Source organism: Uloborus diversus, chromosome 3, assembly GCF_026930045.1.
Source record: "Uloborus diversus isolate 005 chromosome 3, Udiv.v.3.1, whole genome shotgun sequence".
NCBI classification, from domain to species: Eukaryota; Metazoa; Arthropoda; class Arachnida; order Araneae; family Uloboridae; genus Uloborus; species Uloborus diversus.
Window position 1 is genome coordinate 168,471,397 of NC_072733.1, and position 17,868 is coordinate 168,489,264.

The 17,868-nt window shown below is 34.9% G+C and overlaps 1 protein-coding gene across 1 annotated transcript; it reads right to left on the reverse strand.

The window, feature by feature from the left end:
* LOC129219043 (solute carrier family 25 member 35-like) lies at positions 1-11,557 on the reverse strand. The gene is made up of 3 exons (XM_054853363.1): positions 11,003-11,557; positions 176-394; positions 1-63 (listed from the first exon to the last, which is right to left on the reverse strand). Exons 1-3 carry the CDS (start codon positions 11,372-11,374, stop codon positions 1-3), a joined length of 654 nt encoding a protein of 217 aa, XP_054709338.1. The 5' UTR covers positions 11,375-11,557.
* Positions 11,558-17,868: the final 6,311 nt, after the last annotated feature.

Below are 17,868 nucleotides of genomic sequence, written 5' to 3' on the forward strand. Positions count from 1 at the left end.
TTATAAATAATTCAATTCTAAGGCACATGAACCACCCACAGAAAAGGAAATGCTCACAGAGACCTGAGGAACAGAGAATTATAAGTATATCATAAGTCAAAGGACATCAACTACGGTCAAGTGAGAACAATAAACAATTGTGATTGCTCAATAAGTACAAAAAATAAGTACTTACATGAAAGTTATCTATAAAATCCTTTGTTTTTGAAAAAGTAGCCAACTGTGCTGAAGAACCACATGTAACTCTTGCCATTGCTGCACTAGCTCCACGCCATAAAGCAAGAGGGCCATGATGCTTAAGAACAGATCTAAATGCTTTGCTCATGCCTTGATGCTTATGTTGAAACCCCACAGCAATATTGGACGAAGACTGGGCTTGAATTTGTGTTTTAACCTATAAATTAAATTGCAATTTTTATATGAAATAAGTAGTTATCAAAGAAATGCAGAAATTAATACCAAGATCAATTTGTAGCTAGAATCATAATACAGGGTGGCGACAGAAACTGGAAAAAAAAAGTTCCCTGACTTTTCCCTGATTAAGTTCACCAAATTTCCCTGATTTACGTTACCGATGATAATGGTTTCCTTTCTTTGCCCTACCTGAAAAGCATTGCATATTAAATGAAATGCAGTGCTTAAAACGGTTTAAGCTGTTAAAAATATATAAGCTTTAAAAATATATTTTGAAAAGATGCTCCCTTTTTTTTTGGTAAAAATTGTATGTTAAATTATCGACAGAGAAATATTGTTGGAAATCTAAAACAAATACTTTGCATTCAGGAACCAGTTAACATAAAAATTCTAAGAAATCATAATAAAACTAAAAAATCTAAATTGAAATACTTGAACTGAATTTTCAAGCAGTTGCTGCAAAAATAACAAACAAGTGATAGTTAAAGTATGGAAGTAATGTAGTTTTACTTATGTAAATAATACTGCCATGTGCACGTAAACCGCAGTACATGCAGAAATTAGTTTTTGTGGTATTTGAAGAAATGTGTGTGGATTTAGTACTAACAATAGGAAAATGTTGGAATAGGACGTTTTTTTTTCCGCCCCAGATAAGCGAGTACAGTCAACCCTCGTTTATCGCGGTTAATTTGTTCCAGACTCAACCGCGATAACTGAATTTCCGCAAAGTAGAATTCTGTATTTATAAACCGTATATCCTGATTGGAGCGCATAAAACTTACTTGCGACAATTTAAATAGGTTTTTAACATAGGTAGAACGCCCTAGACATGAAATGGAGCCACCATTACATAAGCATTACTTAAAAAATTGCACAAAATATGAGAAAATGAGATATGTTAGACGTAATAGGTATCACATTGTTATTTATTGGGAAATAAACTACACACACATGCAGTTCGTACACACTACTACTAATCTATGAAAATAGCTCAACTTGTTCGATGATGAATTAATTGCCAGTTAGTGACCGTACGTGCCCCTGTTCTTCCTCTACATTTATCCTTATTTCAGGTATTACGTATAAAACTTAAAAATCCAGTACATTGTTCAAGATCATTTACAATTACAGATGTAATGATACAGTAATTTATACTTTTCAGTTAGTGTTTAACGATTAAAGTGAGATAGCGATTCCCAACTCTTTCTTCGACGATTTTACACCTCCACTCTCTCAACTACTACAACTACAGCCCTTAGAAGAGCTTATCTTACTTAAAAGACATACTTTGTTTTATTCTTATGTAGGAAACAGTTTACACGAGCGCATAAAAAAAAGCTAGTGACTTTATTTGAGAAAGAAAAAAAAATGTAGTGAAGCCGCGAAAGTTGAAGCGCGAAGTAGCGAGGGACAACTGTATGTGCAATAAAGGTAAACGTACCATAGATGACAAAAATGTAAGTGAAAAATGTTCAGTTTCTGCCCTTTATGCAGGTAAAGGGCAGAAACTGAACATAGCAGAATAGACATATTTATATAAAACAAATTGGAATCTATCATCATTAAATTATTACTTTAAATGAAAATGAAGACAGTTTTTACATATGAACTTGAAAGGAGAAAAACACAAGAATAGGTCAAGGTTTTTCTTTAGGGTCATTTCACAGTATTTTTGACATTTATCAGGGGTGATTGTGAGTTCATCAAAAAATACCTGAAAGTTTCAAAGTGAGACGGGGGGGGGGGGGGAGAAACTTTGACCCTTATTACTTAAGTGCACCTTTGCCATAGTGTTAAATTGCTCTGAGTCAAAATATTGTGTGTACATGTGATTAAATTTTTAATGGGTTACAAAGTTACTTTTGAGCTGGTGTTATACAAATTATCTTGACAATTCTTTGTCCATCTTAAGAGATAGGTGTCCATCTTAAGGCTCTTGCAGGTATATTTGATGAGTATTATATAATTTAAAAAAATTGCGGAGGTAGGGAGATAAAAGCATAACAAAAAAAAAACATAATTCCGGTATTTTCGAACATAAAAATACCGGAAATTACGTCCGAAAATACCGGAAATTTCGGTAAAATACAGGAACACAATCACCCCTGATTTATGTAGAATCCGTAATGGTACCTTTTTTTGCCATAACTTTTTTATTTACTGTTTGATTTGCAAATTATTTTAATCTGAGTTGGTGTGTTGGTAGGAAAAGCTCAAAATAAAATAATATGCTAATCAAACAGTAAATTAAAAAGTTCTTGCAAAAAAAGGTCACGTTACGGACTCTACATAAATGTCAAAAATACCATAAAATGACCCTTTAGCTTCATAAATGAGATCATCATCAATTTTTATGAGTGCAACTGAATTCCAATATATTAAAGTCAGATAGTTATCTGCATTGAAATTTATTGTAGGAATCTTGAATTCTTAAGCATTTATCGAGTTAAGCCATTTTTTTCCCTTTTAAAGCTGTTGAAGGCCCAGCTCTCTCGCAAGTTTTATATTGTTGGTCAGCATTGATGATAGAATGTTTTCTTGGCATGACTACATTATTTTATTATACTGTTAAATTTTAAATTGTAATACTCTAACAAGAAACTTTCACATTCTCTGATGGGAATTTTTTTTAAACCATAATGTTCTATTTGTTGTAGTTAACCTTCTTCAGTGACTTAATTCTCTCTTAACAAAAAAAAATGAACTATTTTCATTTGAAATTCCATTCCACATTTTGTAGATATACCATTGATCTGTACTAATTTCATCAGGGGCAAACGTCTGCCAAAGATACATCTACTTTTTGAAAGATTACTACAGTCATATTTTCACAGGACTCGAGTTCTTTCCCCAATTTCAAAATAATATTCTTTTGACCCAGCGGTTATTTCCATTCAGAGGTTTTTAGTAAATGGCGTAGTTGTAATTCATTTGCATAAAATTCATAAATAAACCATTGTAAAGAACATCTAAACAGCAATCTCAATTTTCCTTATAACTCCACTTTTAAAGCCTGTATTGATCATTGTTTGCATGTAACCTACAGCATGTGACTTAGAAATATCAATAATTTTCTTTCAAAAAGTTAATATGCTTATTTTAATGTTATGACAGCTACCAGAAGCAGGAGTGACAAGGATATCATACTTTGTTTAAAGTTATGAGAGCAAAACAACTTGGTCTTCCATTGTCTTTCTAGATTTCTTTCTTTCCTTAATTTGAATCAAAATATTGCTCCTTCAAACCGTCAAAGTACAGCATATACTTAAGAAAAGTGTTATTCCTCATTTTCTTTTCATGTCAATGGGTATATTTTGTTCTTTTCCTTCTGATTTTGCGACGATTGACTTCTTTGGAGGTATCTTCTTTGGCAATAATTCAAATACAAATGTGACAATCAGCTACAGGCTCTGGGCCCAGCTAGGCTGGTTCTAGGTCAGTTAGTTCCCAATGAAAATCAATGGCTTTCTTAAAGCTATCTACTCCCTTACTCATTACAGCTGATTCCTGTAAGCTGTTCCAAGTGACCACAACCCTACTAAAGTAATAGTTTTCCCTAATTTCCAGATTAGCCTGAGATTTAAATAGCCTAAAACAATGACCCCCTTGTCACGTTTTCCATGAAAAAATTTAAATAATTAAGGTGTTTCATATTGATAAATGTAAACAACTGGAATCATGTCTATATGACTCTTTTTTGCTCCAGGTTATACATATTAAGATTTATAAGCACCATAATCTAAATATGAAAGCCCTCTTACTTGCCTAGAAGCCCTTCTTTGAGCCCTTTACAATGAAAAAATATCTTTCTTCGGATAAGGAGACTAAAATTGAACAGCAAACTAAAGATAAGGTCTCACCAAACCCATTATATCGTTTAAAGCTGCATCCTCATATATATAATAGCCGATGATTGAGTAACCAGCGAGTTTCAACAATGAAACTCACGCCATGGCATGATAATTTGATAATAGGTTTTGGTAATGTTTAGCATGGGAAAGGCTTTATTGTGACAAGGCTGAACTCGATCCGGTATCTTAACTGTTTTACTGGTAAGACTGTCCTTTCGGGGGAATGAAGAAACGAAAAAATGGTCAACAATGAACGCTACCTATTGGAGTTCAGGATTCATCCACTGGAGTCATAGCGAGACCCACGTGATAGGATACAGGCCAGACAACTCCCCCCCCCCCCTTCGTTACGCCACCAGTCGTCGGATCTATGAACTTGGCGCGAAACTTTGAAAGCAGTGCAGTTTACCAGTGTGTTGCTTGCTCTGGTTGATATAGATGAAATAGGAAATATGTAACTTCGGATGCACATTTTTGAATACAATTCTGTTAGATTTATCTCTTCCTTTCCACGTACCGGAATGTAGAGGCAATTAAAATACATATATATATATAGTATAAGTCTTAAGTGTCTGCTGAGTGAAAATGAGTCAGCGATTTCCGCTTTCGAACAACCTGCATGTGAAGAAAAAAGCTGGGCGCCTCATGGAATAAATTTTAAAATTCGGAGGTAAGTACTTTTCTCAGATAAACAAATTTACATTTCATGCAGTTAAGATTACTTAAGTTTTCCTCCATTACACAAACAATTGTCAGTTTCCTTTCTGATATCTTTGTCTGTAATTTGTAATTTCAGTATACTGCTTTAATATTTGAAACGGTTAACTTGCAACTTTTTATTTCTTTATTTTTTCAACTTTGTACACACATTTATTCGAAATGGATTTTCCAAGCTGACAATATACATATGTCAAAATTTTCTGCAAATATACTTGTTGCTATCAGAAGCAACGTAACTTGGTGTTGATATTCAGTTAATATGTAAACAAGTTTATTGAAACAGGCTTTTAACTGAACTAATCTTATATTTTCCGTTTCGATTAAATTGTTTCATACGCTAGCATGTGTTATTTTGATAAAAAAACATTCCTTGATGGGCTTCCGTAGTTCTGAGATAGAAGATTAGATTTGAACGCCTGAGGTCGTGGGTTCGATACTCAAACATTTCCCCCCAACTACACCCCTGCAATGTTATTCAAACAAGCTGGTTCTGTGCGTAAATTAAAATATATGTATATGGTTTTTTTTTCACTGTTGTCTTTAAGTTTTATGATATTTATGCACACATTGTGGTTAAGTTAACGGTATTCATAATTTCTGGGCTTGCGAAAGATTAATTTTGAGCAGTGGATACACAACGTGTTTTTGCCAAATGCTCTATGCTAGTTTGTTTATGCTTAAAAAGGGCAAAATGTCTTGAACTACATATTTTTTGAACTCCTTGGATTTTCTGTTAATAAGCTTTCAGGAACTCTGAAACTGTAACATAAATTTAATTAAGGGGCTGTCTATAAAGTATGTTGCAAACTTTTAAACAAATTCCCCCCCCCCTCCTCCTTGTTACATGTAACGCTGTTCAACATGAGCATATTGTTATAAACAACGCGTGATGTCACACTTGTTATCCCCTCCCTTCCCCCTGTCACAAAACTGTCGCATTGATTTCCAAAAAGAGCATACTCAGCAAAATGTTGATCTAAATTTAACATATATGAAGTTTTAAGTATTTAAGAAAGTTGCTAATATGGTCCATTCTGTGAAAGGTTTTTTTGAAAAAGGTTACTTTTTCATCAATTAATGCTTTTTAAAATAATTTTTCAAAAGCCTAAAATGATGAACTATTAAAGCCCCCCCCCCCCCCCCACACACACACAAGAATCATTAGCAGCAGAAAAAGTTGAAAATGGAAAAGTAGCCGAATTCCCAAAAAAAAAAAAGGCTGCTTAGATATTGAATACATTTTTTTGATGTACAACATACAGTATTCATGATGTTGTATTATTCATTCTTTAATTAACGTTTTTCAAGTTGAATTCCTGTGTAATTTTTTGAGAGTGCCCTCCGAAGGGGGGGGGGAAGAGGTCGGAATCATAGTCTCATAGTAATGATAGCTTTTCAACGGCTATAGTTATAAATAACTGTGCCCTTGAAATTTTAAGGGAGATGGAGATGTTTTTTTTTGGGGGGGGGGAGTTTTCATAATTGAAGGGGGTAGGGCACCGTCTACTTTGGGGGATGGCACCCAAGCATTCATGTTTTTTTAAAAGCATAAATTTGCTCAGCTAAGTTAACATTAATAATCTGGTATTATGTACTTTAATTTGATGTTATGTCTTTGAAACGTATTGCAGTCATGTTTCCTGTTTACTTAAGTAAAAATGTTTATTTTTTAAAATTTCATTTAATTCTTATTCAAATACAATAGTAATATTATTTTTTGTTTTGATGTAATTGCAAAATGAAAGTTCATTTATTTATTTGAATACTTCTTAAGACTTAATGTTTCAATACAATATACGAGTAGTTAAAATGCGATTAGTTAAAAAAACAATTTCGAATGAAAAATAAAACTGTTTATTTATGACTTTGTTTTAACATGATTGTAAAATAAAATCGTGTTTAATTATTTGAATACTTTGTAAGACTTATAAATGTTTTTATGTAAAATACTATGAATTAAGCTCAGTGTATTTTTTAATGTATGATTATCGGTTCCTTTTTATGTTTTCAAATGAAAAATTAGAACTTGTAATGCTACTAAAATAATAGAAGACAATAATAAATAAACCAAATAGTTTTATTTAACCAAAATATTAATCGAAGGGCTCACTTCCCAATATCATTGTGGATCGACAAACGATGACGTCATTTGCTAGTTGGATGGCCTTCCTATCTCGAAGGCCTCGGTCATAGGCGGATCCAGGGAGGGGGCCATGGGGGCCATGACCCCCTCCGTGAAAATTTCAAGTATAGTTACCCTTTTTTTCGAGCAAAAATGCAAAAAATTTCCTTTATAATGTATACAAAATATAACAATAAGGAAAACAATGCGAGGGGGGCCATGGTCACCCTGACAAAGTTTCAAAAATAGTTAAAAACCTTTTTTAGAGCCTTATATTAAAATAAATATTATTATTCCTCGAAGTCTATCATGTATGTAAAAACAATGCCGAGGAGTCACAAACCCACACGGAAGAAGTTTCAAGTAGTTTTTTAAAACCCTCCTTCCTAGCTTAAATTGGAAAAAATTGAATCAATTTTTTTCGTTCTAAGTGGACCTCCGAAACTCTTCAAACCCTAACCTTACCAAAGATAGTCTAAAATGCGTTTTAAAGTCCATAAAGTAGAAAATTTTCCAGGGATGGGCCTTTTAATCTCTCCTTCCATTAACATCACCAAAAACCCTCTAAAACAGCATTTTTAAAGTTACAATTCCTAACAATTTTCGGGGGAGTGCTCCAACCCTCTTAAGATAATTAGAATGCATCTTGAAGATTAATTGTAAATTTGAAAAATTTCTTGGTGTATGGTGAGGGCCCTTGAATCTCTCCTCCACGTAGCATCACGAGAAGATCGTATTAAAACTGCGTTTTTAGCTCTACAATTGCAAAAAAAAAACTGCCGAAGAATCCCCGAACCTCCCTCTTCTTAACATTATTGAAGATAATGTTTGCGTTTTTAAAGTTTCAATTTCGAAAAATGGGCGGGGGGAATGAAGTCACACCTGAGTCCTTAATCTTACGAAATACAATCAAAATGAATTTCTGAGATCATAAATCAGAAAAATTTCCTTAGATAAGCCCCCCCCAAATCTCTCCTCCCTCTAACATCATTAAAGGACTGTCCAAAACTGCATTCTTAGAGCAATAATTTTGAAAAATAGACAGGGGAGTGCCACCAAATCTCTTCTCTCCTAACATTACCAAAGATCGTCTATTATGCGTTTTTAAGAATACAAATTCCAAAATTTTCCCGGGGAGAAACCCCCGGACCCCCCTTACTTTCAGAGTTAATATTATACTTACGGTTCGTTCATATCGGCTTCCTCTTAAATCAGAAGTCCTACACAGTCGCCTCATAAACAAACAGTGCTGATTACAGGAATACCACTTTGAGGCGACGATATATGCACACGTTTGTTAAGAAAAGAGGAAAATTCATTGGGACGGTTTCACCTTTATGTTAAACTTGTGTGCCTTGTGGAAATTCCTTAAAAAATGCTCTGGTTAAGGTGGGCTATATTGATGGTTGTAATATTAAAAAATTTTCAATGCATCATATTTTTTCAAATGGCCCCCTCCGAGAATTCTGTCAGGATCCGCCCCTGACTGGAGTTAGGGTTACAATTTCAACTATCAAAATATCCCAAACAGGCAATGGCTTCGTTCAAATGTAGAAGAGTAGAGGCAATTTTCACCCGCTATACCTTGATGGGGGACTTTCTAGTTGATTACTTTCTAGTTGAAAATTGACGCTTATCTACCAGAGTCATCATCTTATGCTACATTTCGAAGTTTCTCATATTAAATGCTGAAAAAAAAAACCTTGACTTATAATTGTGTTTCTCTCCTTTTAAGTTGTTTATATGTAAAAACAGCATCTTCATTTACATTTGAAGCAATAGTTTAACGGTTTGAAATAATTCAAGCTAAATGAACTACTTTAAAAGAGTTGACAAGCAACGAGAACAAAGAATGCAGTTGGTATCAGCGAACGCAAAGAAAGTGTTCTGGTACAGCATGTGCGATTAGAGCGCTTAATGCACATTTGAAAGCAATTTCGCAATTGCCTAGATCATTCAATGAACTATATATTAAAAGTATTTATTTACCAAGAGTTTATTTCAAACATCAAAGTTTCAAATGCGAGGTAATTATATTTTATCATTACATTTTTGCCAGTTTGATGAAAAATCAGGCTAATTATTTAAAATTCAAAGTCAAATGGGCAGCTAAAGACATTATTTGATTTAGCTGAAATTTTGTATGACAAATAGGCTTGGTAAGAGGCAACTTTTCCGCATGTAGAATTTATATATTTCTCAATTTTGTTTTTTCCACTTTACCCTATTGTGTAGTACTGCAGTGCACAAGGAATACTACAATGTTGGGGTTACATACACTCCATTTGATCACTTACGTCCAGAGGCGGAGAGTGGGGCTTATAAGTGCGGGGGCAAAATTTATTAGACTATTTTAGGCTATCTTGAGTGACTAGATGGAAGAGTGGGGCTTCTGATCCGTCATTTTAGAGGAGTTTTATCAACATTTGGGAACTGGAAAGGAGTTTCCAGGGTTTTCCCCCAAATATGTTTGTTTTATTTAAAAAGTAAAGTCTAATTAATCATAAAAAAATGAAGAAATTGGACTGTCTTTGCTAATGTAAGGGTATGGAAGGCTCTTTACGGAAAAAAAAGCTTAAACTGATGTCTTAAAGACGCAAATTAAAGCCATCTTTAGCAAACTTAAAGCAAGTAACTTAAAGCAAGTTTGGGGTTCTCTGCCAGAAATTTTGCTAAGTTTAAACATTTTTTAAGTGTCTTTTAAACCTTAATTCAGAATTCTCTTTTATTGACTTAAGAAGATACGAAAAGGTTCAGAGGTTCTCCCAGTATTTTTTTTTTTTTTTTTTTGGAACTGATGAAATCCTAAGAATTTAGTCTTGAATTTCTTTTGGGGGACTTGGAGGAAAAGATCTCCGGATTTTTTTTTCTAAATTGGAGTCTTTAAAAACAGTTTTACGCTATCTAAGGGATTCTCTTCCTGATTTTCCCCACTCAAACTGGAATCTTTATAACGCAGATTTAGGTCATCTTTGAATTAAAAGGGCGAAGAGAGTGTGCTCGAGGATTTTCTTCCGGAATTTTTTTTAAACTGAAGCTTTAAAACTGAAATTTTAAATACTATTTGGTGACGTTAATATTCGGGTAATCTCACTCAGAATGTTTTGAAATTGAAATCTTAATGCAGAGGCAATGTTTGAAGAGGAAAAAATGCGGGGACAGTCTCTCCCCCCCCCCCCAATCACTGCCCACTGCTTATGTCACAAAAAAAACCACCTGACCAGCAAAAAGTTTTAAAAAAAACAACCAAATTTTCATAGAACAGAATTCTTCCCTATGAAATTAAGGCTAATCTGCCTTCTACTGAGCACTGCCCCCCCCCCCCCCCCCCCCATAGAATGTTGATGCAACCAATTTTCTTCAAAAGTGAGACAAAAAAATTTCGGCACTTAAGCACTTTTGCAGGAAGTGGCTGTGAAATGCTTTCCCCTTATTGGGAAATTTTATCAATTTCACATTGCAACATGAAAGTCACAACACAAATAACATGGCCATTGGCAAAATTCAATCTGCTTTCATTTTTCAAGAAATAATGAGTGTGTTTTAAGGCATTTGTGTATCAAACTTATGCAGAGAAAATAAATATAATGATCAAATATTTGGACAGCAGTGAGAGAAAATTATTTTAGTTCTTTCAAACTTCAAAACAAACACGGTTTTGATTTGGGTTTCATTTTGCTTTGCACCAAATCAAATTTAAGTGCTATGCAAAATAATCAGCTAAATAAATATATCGAGTCATAAATAACCAACAAAAGCTCTATAAAATGAAAAACTATAAAAGGAGCGAGCATGGCAATGATGTAAGCGTAATTTTTCATCTTCCCTAACGTAAGTCGTCAAGCCAAGCGACGTCCCTATAACAGAAAGGTACCAAAACATTTAACAAACCAACCATGTAAAAAGGACTTCCAATTAATGCGCCAATACATCCTGCAGCAGCTCCAGCAATAATACTCCTAGGAAAGCTAACTTCTCCGCCAGAATGAATAAAGCCACTTTTTTGAATGTAATCAAATGTTCCTAAGCGAACCCCATTCATAAACAATTGGTACCACAGTGCAGGAACAAGGCCGTTTTGCAATGCTAAGATTCCATCTGCTTTAGCAATAACATAAAACGCATGAAATGCATTCTTATAATGTACTGTATAAACTCCTCTACTTTGCAGTTCGCCTTGAAGTTGTAAACGAGTCTTCACCACTTCTAAAGGATTAGTAAAAATACCAGCACAACATGCTGCAGCGCCGCCAATAACAAATTCCATCTAAAAATATGATTATCACACAGACTGTTATCACAACACAAAAGTTTTCTCGTGACCCTTTGACTTTCAGCGGTCTCTAGCAGTCGAAGGAAGATGGAATAAACACTCGATGATGTAAGAATGGTGTAAAGATTTTCGAAAGAATACCTAAGACGATTAGAGAAAACCAGTTCTGAGTTTCCTTTTGAGTTTACTGCTGACATTATAAAGTACAAAGTCTGTAAAGGATGATTAACATAAAGAAGTCATGAAATCCATCGCTTTTCAAACGTAAATATAAACACACATCATGTTAACACATTACGGTTTCGGATCATGCTTTATGCGTATAACAGAAAACCAAGAATACAACAACTCCATGGTTGCGTTCGACAAACCTCACCGGTTTACCGGTAAGTAACCGGTACAAACCGCAGCGTTCTATCATCTATCGGTTACCTCACCGGTTACCATTTTAAGCTGTTGATTGGTTGATTGGAGCACGTGATCATTAGTTGTCACGTGAATAATTAACCGGTCGCTCGCGGTCGTTCTCGTCGAATGCAACCCATGCAACTGGCAAGAAGCGTTCGAAGGGTTTCACCCATAGACTAATAATAAGAGTAGACCGAGCTATGGCAACCCTTTTGCTGCTCATAAACCAAACCATGTGACTGGTGGATATCCTAGCAACAGCGTGCGTTAATCGTAGCAGACGATCAACGCCAGCGCGAAATAAAATAAATAGAATTTATGGAACACGGAAGAATGATCTTTTTATGGAGTCCGATTTGTAAATTTGTTATTCTAAGTTGTAAATATTTTGTTAATACAGTGAGTTTCTCGTTTAGATAGTATTGTGCATTTTCTTTAGTCAATTTCAATAACTCTCTAAGCAATAAAAGATGCAAGCGACAAAGAAGAATCAGCAAACGGTAAGATTTTTACCTACAGTTTCAATTTAAGATACCGATTAGTACATTTTTGCGTTAACGCAAAAGGTTTATGCCATTTCGTTCACGCCAACGCTGACAGCTCCAAATGAAATAAAAGTTACCGAAAACTGATCAAAAACTATTACTAATGTCAAAATAATGCATAACTAAAAGAAAAACAGTTCAATCTCTGCACCTGGAAGTTTTTTTTAATGAAAACACATTTGTCGTAAAATACATGTCGAGTGCCAAACTGTAGATAATGCTGCCATCTAGCAACCATGCTGCCAAAGTCTTCGCCAAGCCCTTCCACTAGTCACATGATACATCTATGGTTGCGTTCGATGAGCACGACCGAGAGCGACCGGTTAGTTAATCACGTGACAACTAATGATCACGTGCTCCAATCAACCAATCAACTGCTTAGAATGGTAACCAGTGAGGTAACCGGTTGATCATAGAACGCTGCGGTAAGTAACCGGTTACTTACTGGTTAACCGGTGAGGTTCGTCGAACGCAACCTATGAACCAATTTTCTTCATCAGCAAGAATGAGAAAGCTCGGTCTACTCTTATTATTAGTCTATGGTTTCACCGATAAACCAGTGGAGTGCTTTGTCTCTGAGTATGTTCGAATAGAGCTACCTAGCCCACCATTTCTTAAATAGAAAGCCCAATCACTGGTTTCGTCACGTGACCAAAAAAAGGCTGACTCAGAGGAAATTTCCCGAGGAAAATCGCTTTAATTTATGTCTCTTAACATACTAAAGCCAGGGCCGGATTTAAGCATGGGCCACATGGGCCCGGGCCCAGGGCGGCAAATTCTGGAGGGCGGCAAATTCTAGAGAGTGGCAATGTGTTTAAATTAAAAATTTTATCAAAAAAAAGAGAGAACCGTTTGCAATTCCCATCTTTGAAAAGTATATACGATATTTTTCATGGAAATAAAGGGCGGCGCTTGTTAGGAGACTAGAAATAGAAAATAACCAACCAAACAATGCAAAAGCACTATTTTCAGCTATTTTCCTCTTTTTTCCTTATCAGGACCGACCAGGCGACAAGAAAAACATCCCCCCGCGGCTAAAGGGGTTGACTGTCTCCCTCACTCCATGCTCAGGTCCTGGGAAAATGAATACACCATTGTAACATCATTCACATGGTTCTAATTAGCTTAAAGGTGTCTGTCTGGGAGGTATTTTTTAGCGGGAACTTGAGGGCGTTTGATAAGGAGAGGAAACGGACGAACGGCGGCTGCGCTTTTGCTGATTTTTTTTTACTGGTCGTAACGGTCACGCCGGACCGAGAAGGTTCGCTTCAAGAAGGTTCCTCAAAATGCGGGCCTAAATATTCGCCGTTTTTTTGGGGGGTGAGGAATTTGTATGTGCATACATTTCGCACAGGAAACTGAGAGGTCTGGTGTCCAGATGTCGGTCCGTTTCCGAAGGCAAATTTATACCTGAGGCTAAACGATGGAATGTGACGTATGGGCTTCAGGTAGTGCTATGGTACTACTACAGTGCACAAGTTTCGTTTATTCCGTAAGCTCGTATTATTTTGCTCTCCCTCACAACAGTATTGTTTTAAATTGCAGTGAATGTTTATGCTGAAAATTATTACTTTTGTTTTCGTGTGATACCAAAAGCTGTGACACTTGGATACTTAAATCAGTGCAAATATTTCAATAAAAATACCTTGGTGCATTTAGTGGGCGAATTCAGATACTATATCGGCTATTTGTGCTTAAATCTGAAAAGATGGACGGACGCAAAAGGCTCAGTGGCGCAAGATATAAGAAAAAAGCAGACGAAAAGAGGAAAAAGCTAAATAAAGTTGTAAATAAAACCATAAAAATAGATAATTTTTTTAAAACTAATCCACGTTCAGAGGAACCTTCTTCCGAATTGAACTCGAATTCAACCATAGAACACGGAGAAAACGTAGAGGTAGAAGAAGAAAGACATAAAGTAATTACTGAAGAGAAAAAAGCTGCATATGATGTTGAGGGGAAGGATAATGATCGTTTTCAACCTGATCCCACGAAGTCTAGTACCTCCAGTGGAAAGGACAAGCCCAGTAATGATCCAATATTCTGGACCGTCAATGATGATACCAGAGACTTCTTCGTGAAAAATGGGTTTGATCAAAATAAGGATGGAAATTTTGAACAATCAAAAAGATCGTACCCTGAAAAAAATAGGTTTTTGAAAAAATCACTCTTTAATCGAGAACTTGCGAACGGAGAAATAGTAAATAGAGATTACTTGATCTATTCGCCCAGCCAAGGATCTATATTTTGTGGCCCGTGTAAACTATTTTGCACCACTTCAACTCAATTTACTGACGGTGGTTTTAATGACTGGAAGCATGGTTTTCAAAGGCTTAAAGAGCATGAGAACTCTCATACACATCTTGACAGTGTCCTAACCTTTAAGCAAAGAACTGCTGAAATAGGTTCCATTGACAGGCAGTTAAAAACGCAAATTGAAGAGGAAGTGAAGTATTGGAGGGAAGTACTTCATAGAGTTGTCGTCGTTATTAAAAAACTGGCATCGCGAGGACTAGCTTTCAGAGGAGACGATGAAGTGTTTGGTTCCACCAGTAATGGCAACTTTATGATGTGCCTTGAATTGATTGCAGAGTTTGACCCATTCTTAAAATCACACATTCAAAAGTACGGTAACCCTGGTCAAGGAAATACATCTTACCTTTCATCAACAGTATGTGATGAATTAATTGATTTAATGGGTAAGAAAGTTCTAGAAACTATCTCAAAAGAAGTGAAAGAATCGAAATATTTCTCAATTATAGTTGATTCAACACCCGATGTGACACATAATGACCAGTTGTCTTTTGTTTTAAGATATGTCAATGAAATGGGATACCCTGAAGAGAGATTTGTTGGTTTTTTGAAAAACCAAGGTCATAAAAGTGTAGAACTTGCAGAAGCAGTTTTCGAATTTTTGAAGACACATAATTTAGACATTCAAAACTGTCGTGGACAATCGTTTGATAACGCATACAACATGTCTGGAATATATAATGGCTTACAAGCCAAGCTAAGAGAAATAAATCCATTGATATCTTACGTTCCTTGCTCTGGCCATTCTCTCAATTTAGTAGGATCCCATGCTGCAGAATGTTGTACTCTTGCGAAAAACTTTTTTGACTTACTGCAATCACTCTACAATTTTTTCTCTTCATCTACCCATCGATGGAGCCTCCTTGAGTCGTTTTATAAACCCGGTGAGAAGAACCTAACAATTAAAACTCTAAGCACAACCAGATGGTCAGCAAGAGAAGATGCTTGCAAAAGCTTAAATAGGAGTTTTCAGCTTATTGCAAAATGCCTAAAGAGTATGACCGATAGCCAAGAAGAGAACGGAATTACGAAGAGCAAAGCTAAAGGCCTTTTAAAAGAACTCATTTCTCTTGAAACAATATTCATGGCATCATTTTGGGGAAATGTACTAAACGAATTCAACTCTGTAAGCGAAAAAATACAGTCCCATCGAATTAATCTGTACACTGTTGTTAACTTATACAATTCCCTTGAAAAATTTCTGAACGAGCTGAGAAATGCTTCATATTTTTTTATTACTGATGCGCAGAAGAAATTACAGGAGATTAGAAATATTCTTGGCATAGACAGTGATTGTCTTGAAAGCAATAAGAGACAGAGAAAGAGGAGGAAATTCTATGATGAATCAGATTCATCTGAACTTGAAGAAGGTGAGGAAACAGAAGAAAACCAGATCCGTTGCCTGCAAGAAAATTATGCAACAATAACTGATAAGCTTTCGACCGAGTTGAATAAGAGAATTGGTGTATATAAAGAGTTTTCAAATAGATTTGCATTTTTGTCAAATCTACGTAACTTAGATGTGGAAGAAATAACAGCAGCAGCAGCCTCACTGCAAAAGTTTTATACAGCTGACATTGAATATTCTTCATTGGTGATCGAGTGTATTCATCTAAAGGGACTCCTGCCCCAAGAAAAACCGGATAGTACGGAAGAAATGTCCCTGTCAGAACTGTATCGATTTATAAAATCAAAAGATCTCCAAGACTTATATCCTAACATAAGCATTTGCCTTAAAGTGTTTTTATGCACACCAGCAACTAACTGTGCAGCTGAAAGATCTTTCTCCACACTTTCCCGGATCAAAAATTATTTGAGATCTTCAGTAGGCCAACAAAAATTAGTTCATTTATCGATTTTGGCTATTGAAAATGACTTAACTGTTAAATTAGACTTTAATGAGGTTATTGATACATTTGCCAATAGTAAAGCAAGACGTAAGAGGTTTTAATGAAACAGCTCTTATTATTAGTATTCTAAATATGTTAATAATCAAGTGCAAACACTTTTTTTAAAATTTCAACTGTAAGTTTATATATCTATAATGTTATTTATTATGTTAATTTCTTACTGCTATTCACCCACCAGTAGTGAATTTCCTTTGAATTTAAGTATTTGAAGTGCTTTTGTCTTAAGGAACTTGCTGATTTTTTTGTATATATAAATCAAATCATAGTTTTCTTGGAACGTACTCATTTCTTAGGTTTTTTTTCTATCCTGAATGTTTTTTTATCATTAATCAAGCCATTTAATATACGTTCAAACTAATGTGCCCAAAACTTGATAATATGATATAAGTACTTGAGTTGTGCTCATGTGACGAGTTAAAGATGAAAAAAATCATCGCATCAAAAAACTCATTGTCTGCGTCGGTGCTTCAGGCCGTTCTTACTCAAAATTCTTGTTGAGTGTTGATGATTAAATAGCTAAATTTGATAAATGATAAATAAAAAAAATTCAGCAATAAAATAGTTTTATTTATTTTAATTATTTTTGTTGTAATTTAGTTGCAAATTCAAAAGCATAGTTTCTGAGTTTCTCTATCATCCTTTTAGTTTTAATGTTGTTCGAATTGGAAGTTCAAGGTATTTTAAATTTGAGAAAAATTAGTGTTTCAATATTGTTGATTTTTTTTGTTTAATTCCTCTAAATATTAATTGAATTCAACTAGCATGAGCATTGTTAGTTTTTAAAACGACCATAATGAATCGAGTGGGACTGAATCTGTTCAAAGTAGTGTAATAGCGTAACAATTTATTTCGAAATATATAAAAATATAAATCATATTGGAAAATTAATGAAGATATCATAGCTATATAAAAGTAATTTTTGAGTTCTACCACCATAAGAATTAGTTTTTTTTTCATGAACTAGACCCATTTGTATCCACGGCAAAATGTAAGAGAAAAAAAAACTCTTAAGCATACCCGCAACTTGTCATTTATTTCAATTCCTTATTTTATCCCAATCTTATCCTACCTTTCTGTAACAAAGTACGTAATATTTTCAGCAATAAAATCTTCTTTTCATGAGAAATAGTTTACTTGGCGTTGCCTCTCAGTATGTTATTCAATTGTTTATATATATCTTGTTTAAATCATGCAGCTCAATTTTCACCCACTTCCTGTCATTAGATTTCTTTCTGGGTTGGAACGCGACCTCAGATGCGATGACAATGCAATATTCTATAATCAAAGTAATTAATTAACTAATCATTGTGAA

Excerpts from the sequence above, each read along its gene's own strand:
- LOC129219043 (XM_054853363.1), bottom strand. The coding sequence starts at position 11,374 with ATGGAATTTGTTATTGGCGGCGCTGCAGCATGTTGTGCTGGTATTTTT. Across the intron at positions 395-11,002 it reads TTGGAAGTCCTTTTTACATG|GTTAAAACACAAATTCAAGC; the intron begins GTTGGTTTGTTA and ends TTTAATTTATAG. Across the intron at positions 64-175 it reads ATTTTATAGATAACTTTCAT|GTCTCTGTGAGCATTTCCTT; the intron begins GTAAGTACTTAT and ends TCTGTTCCTCAG.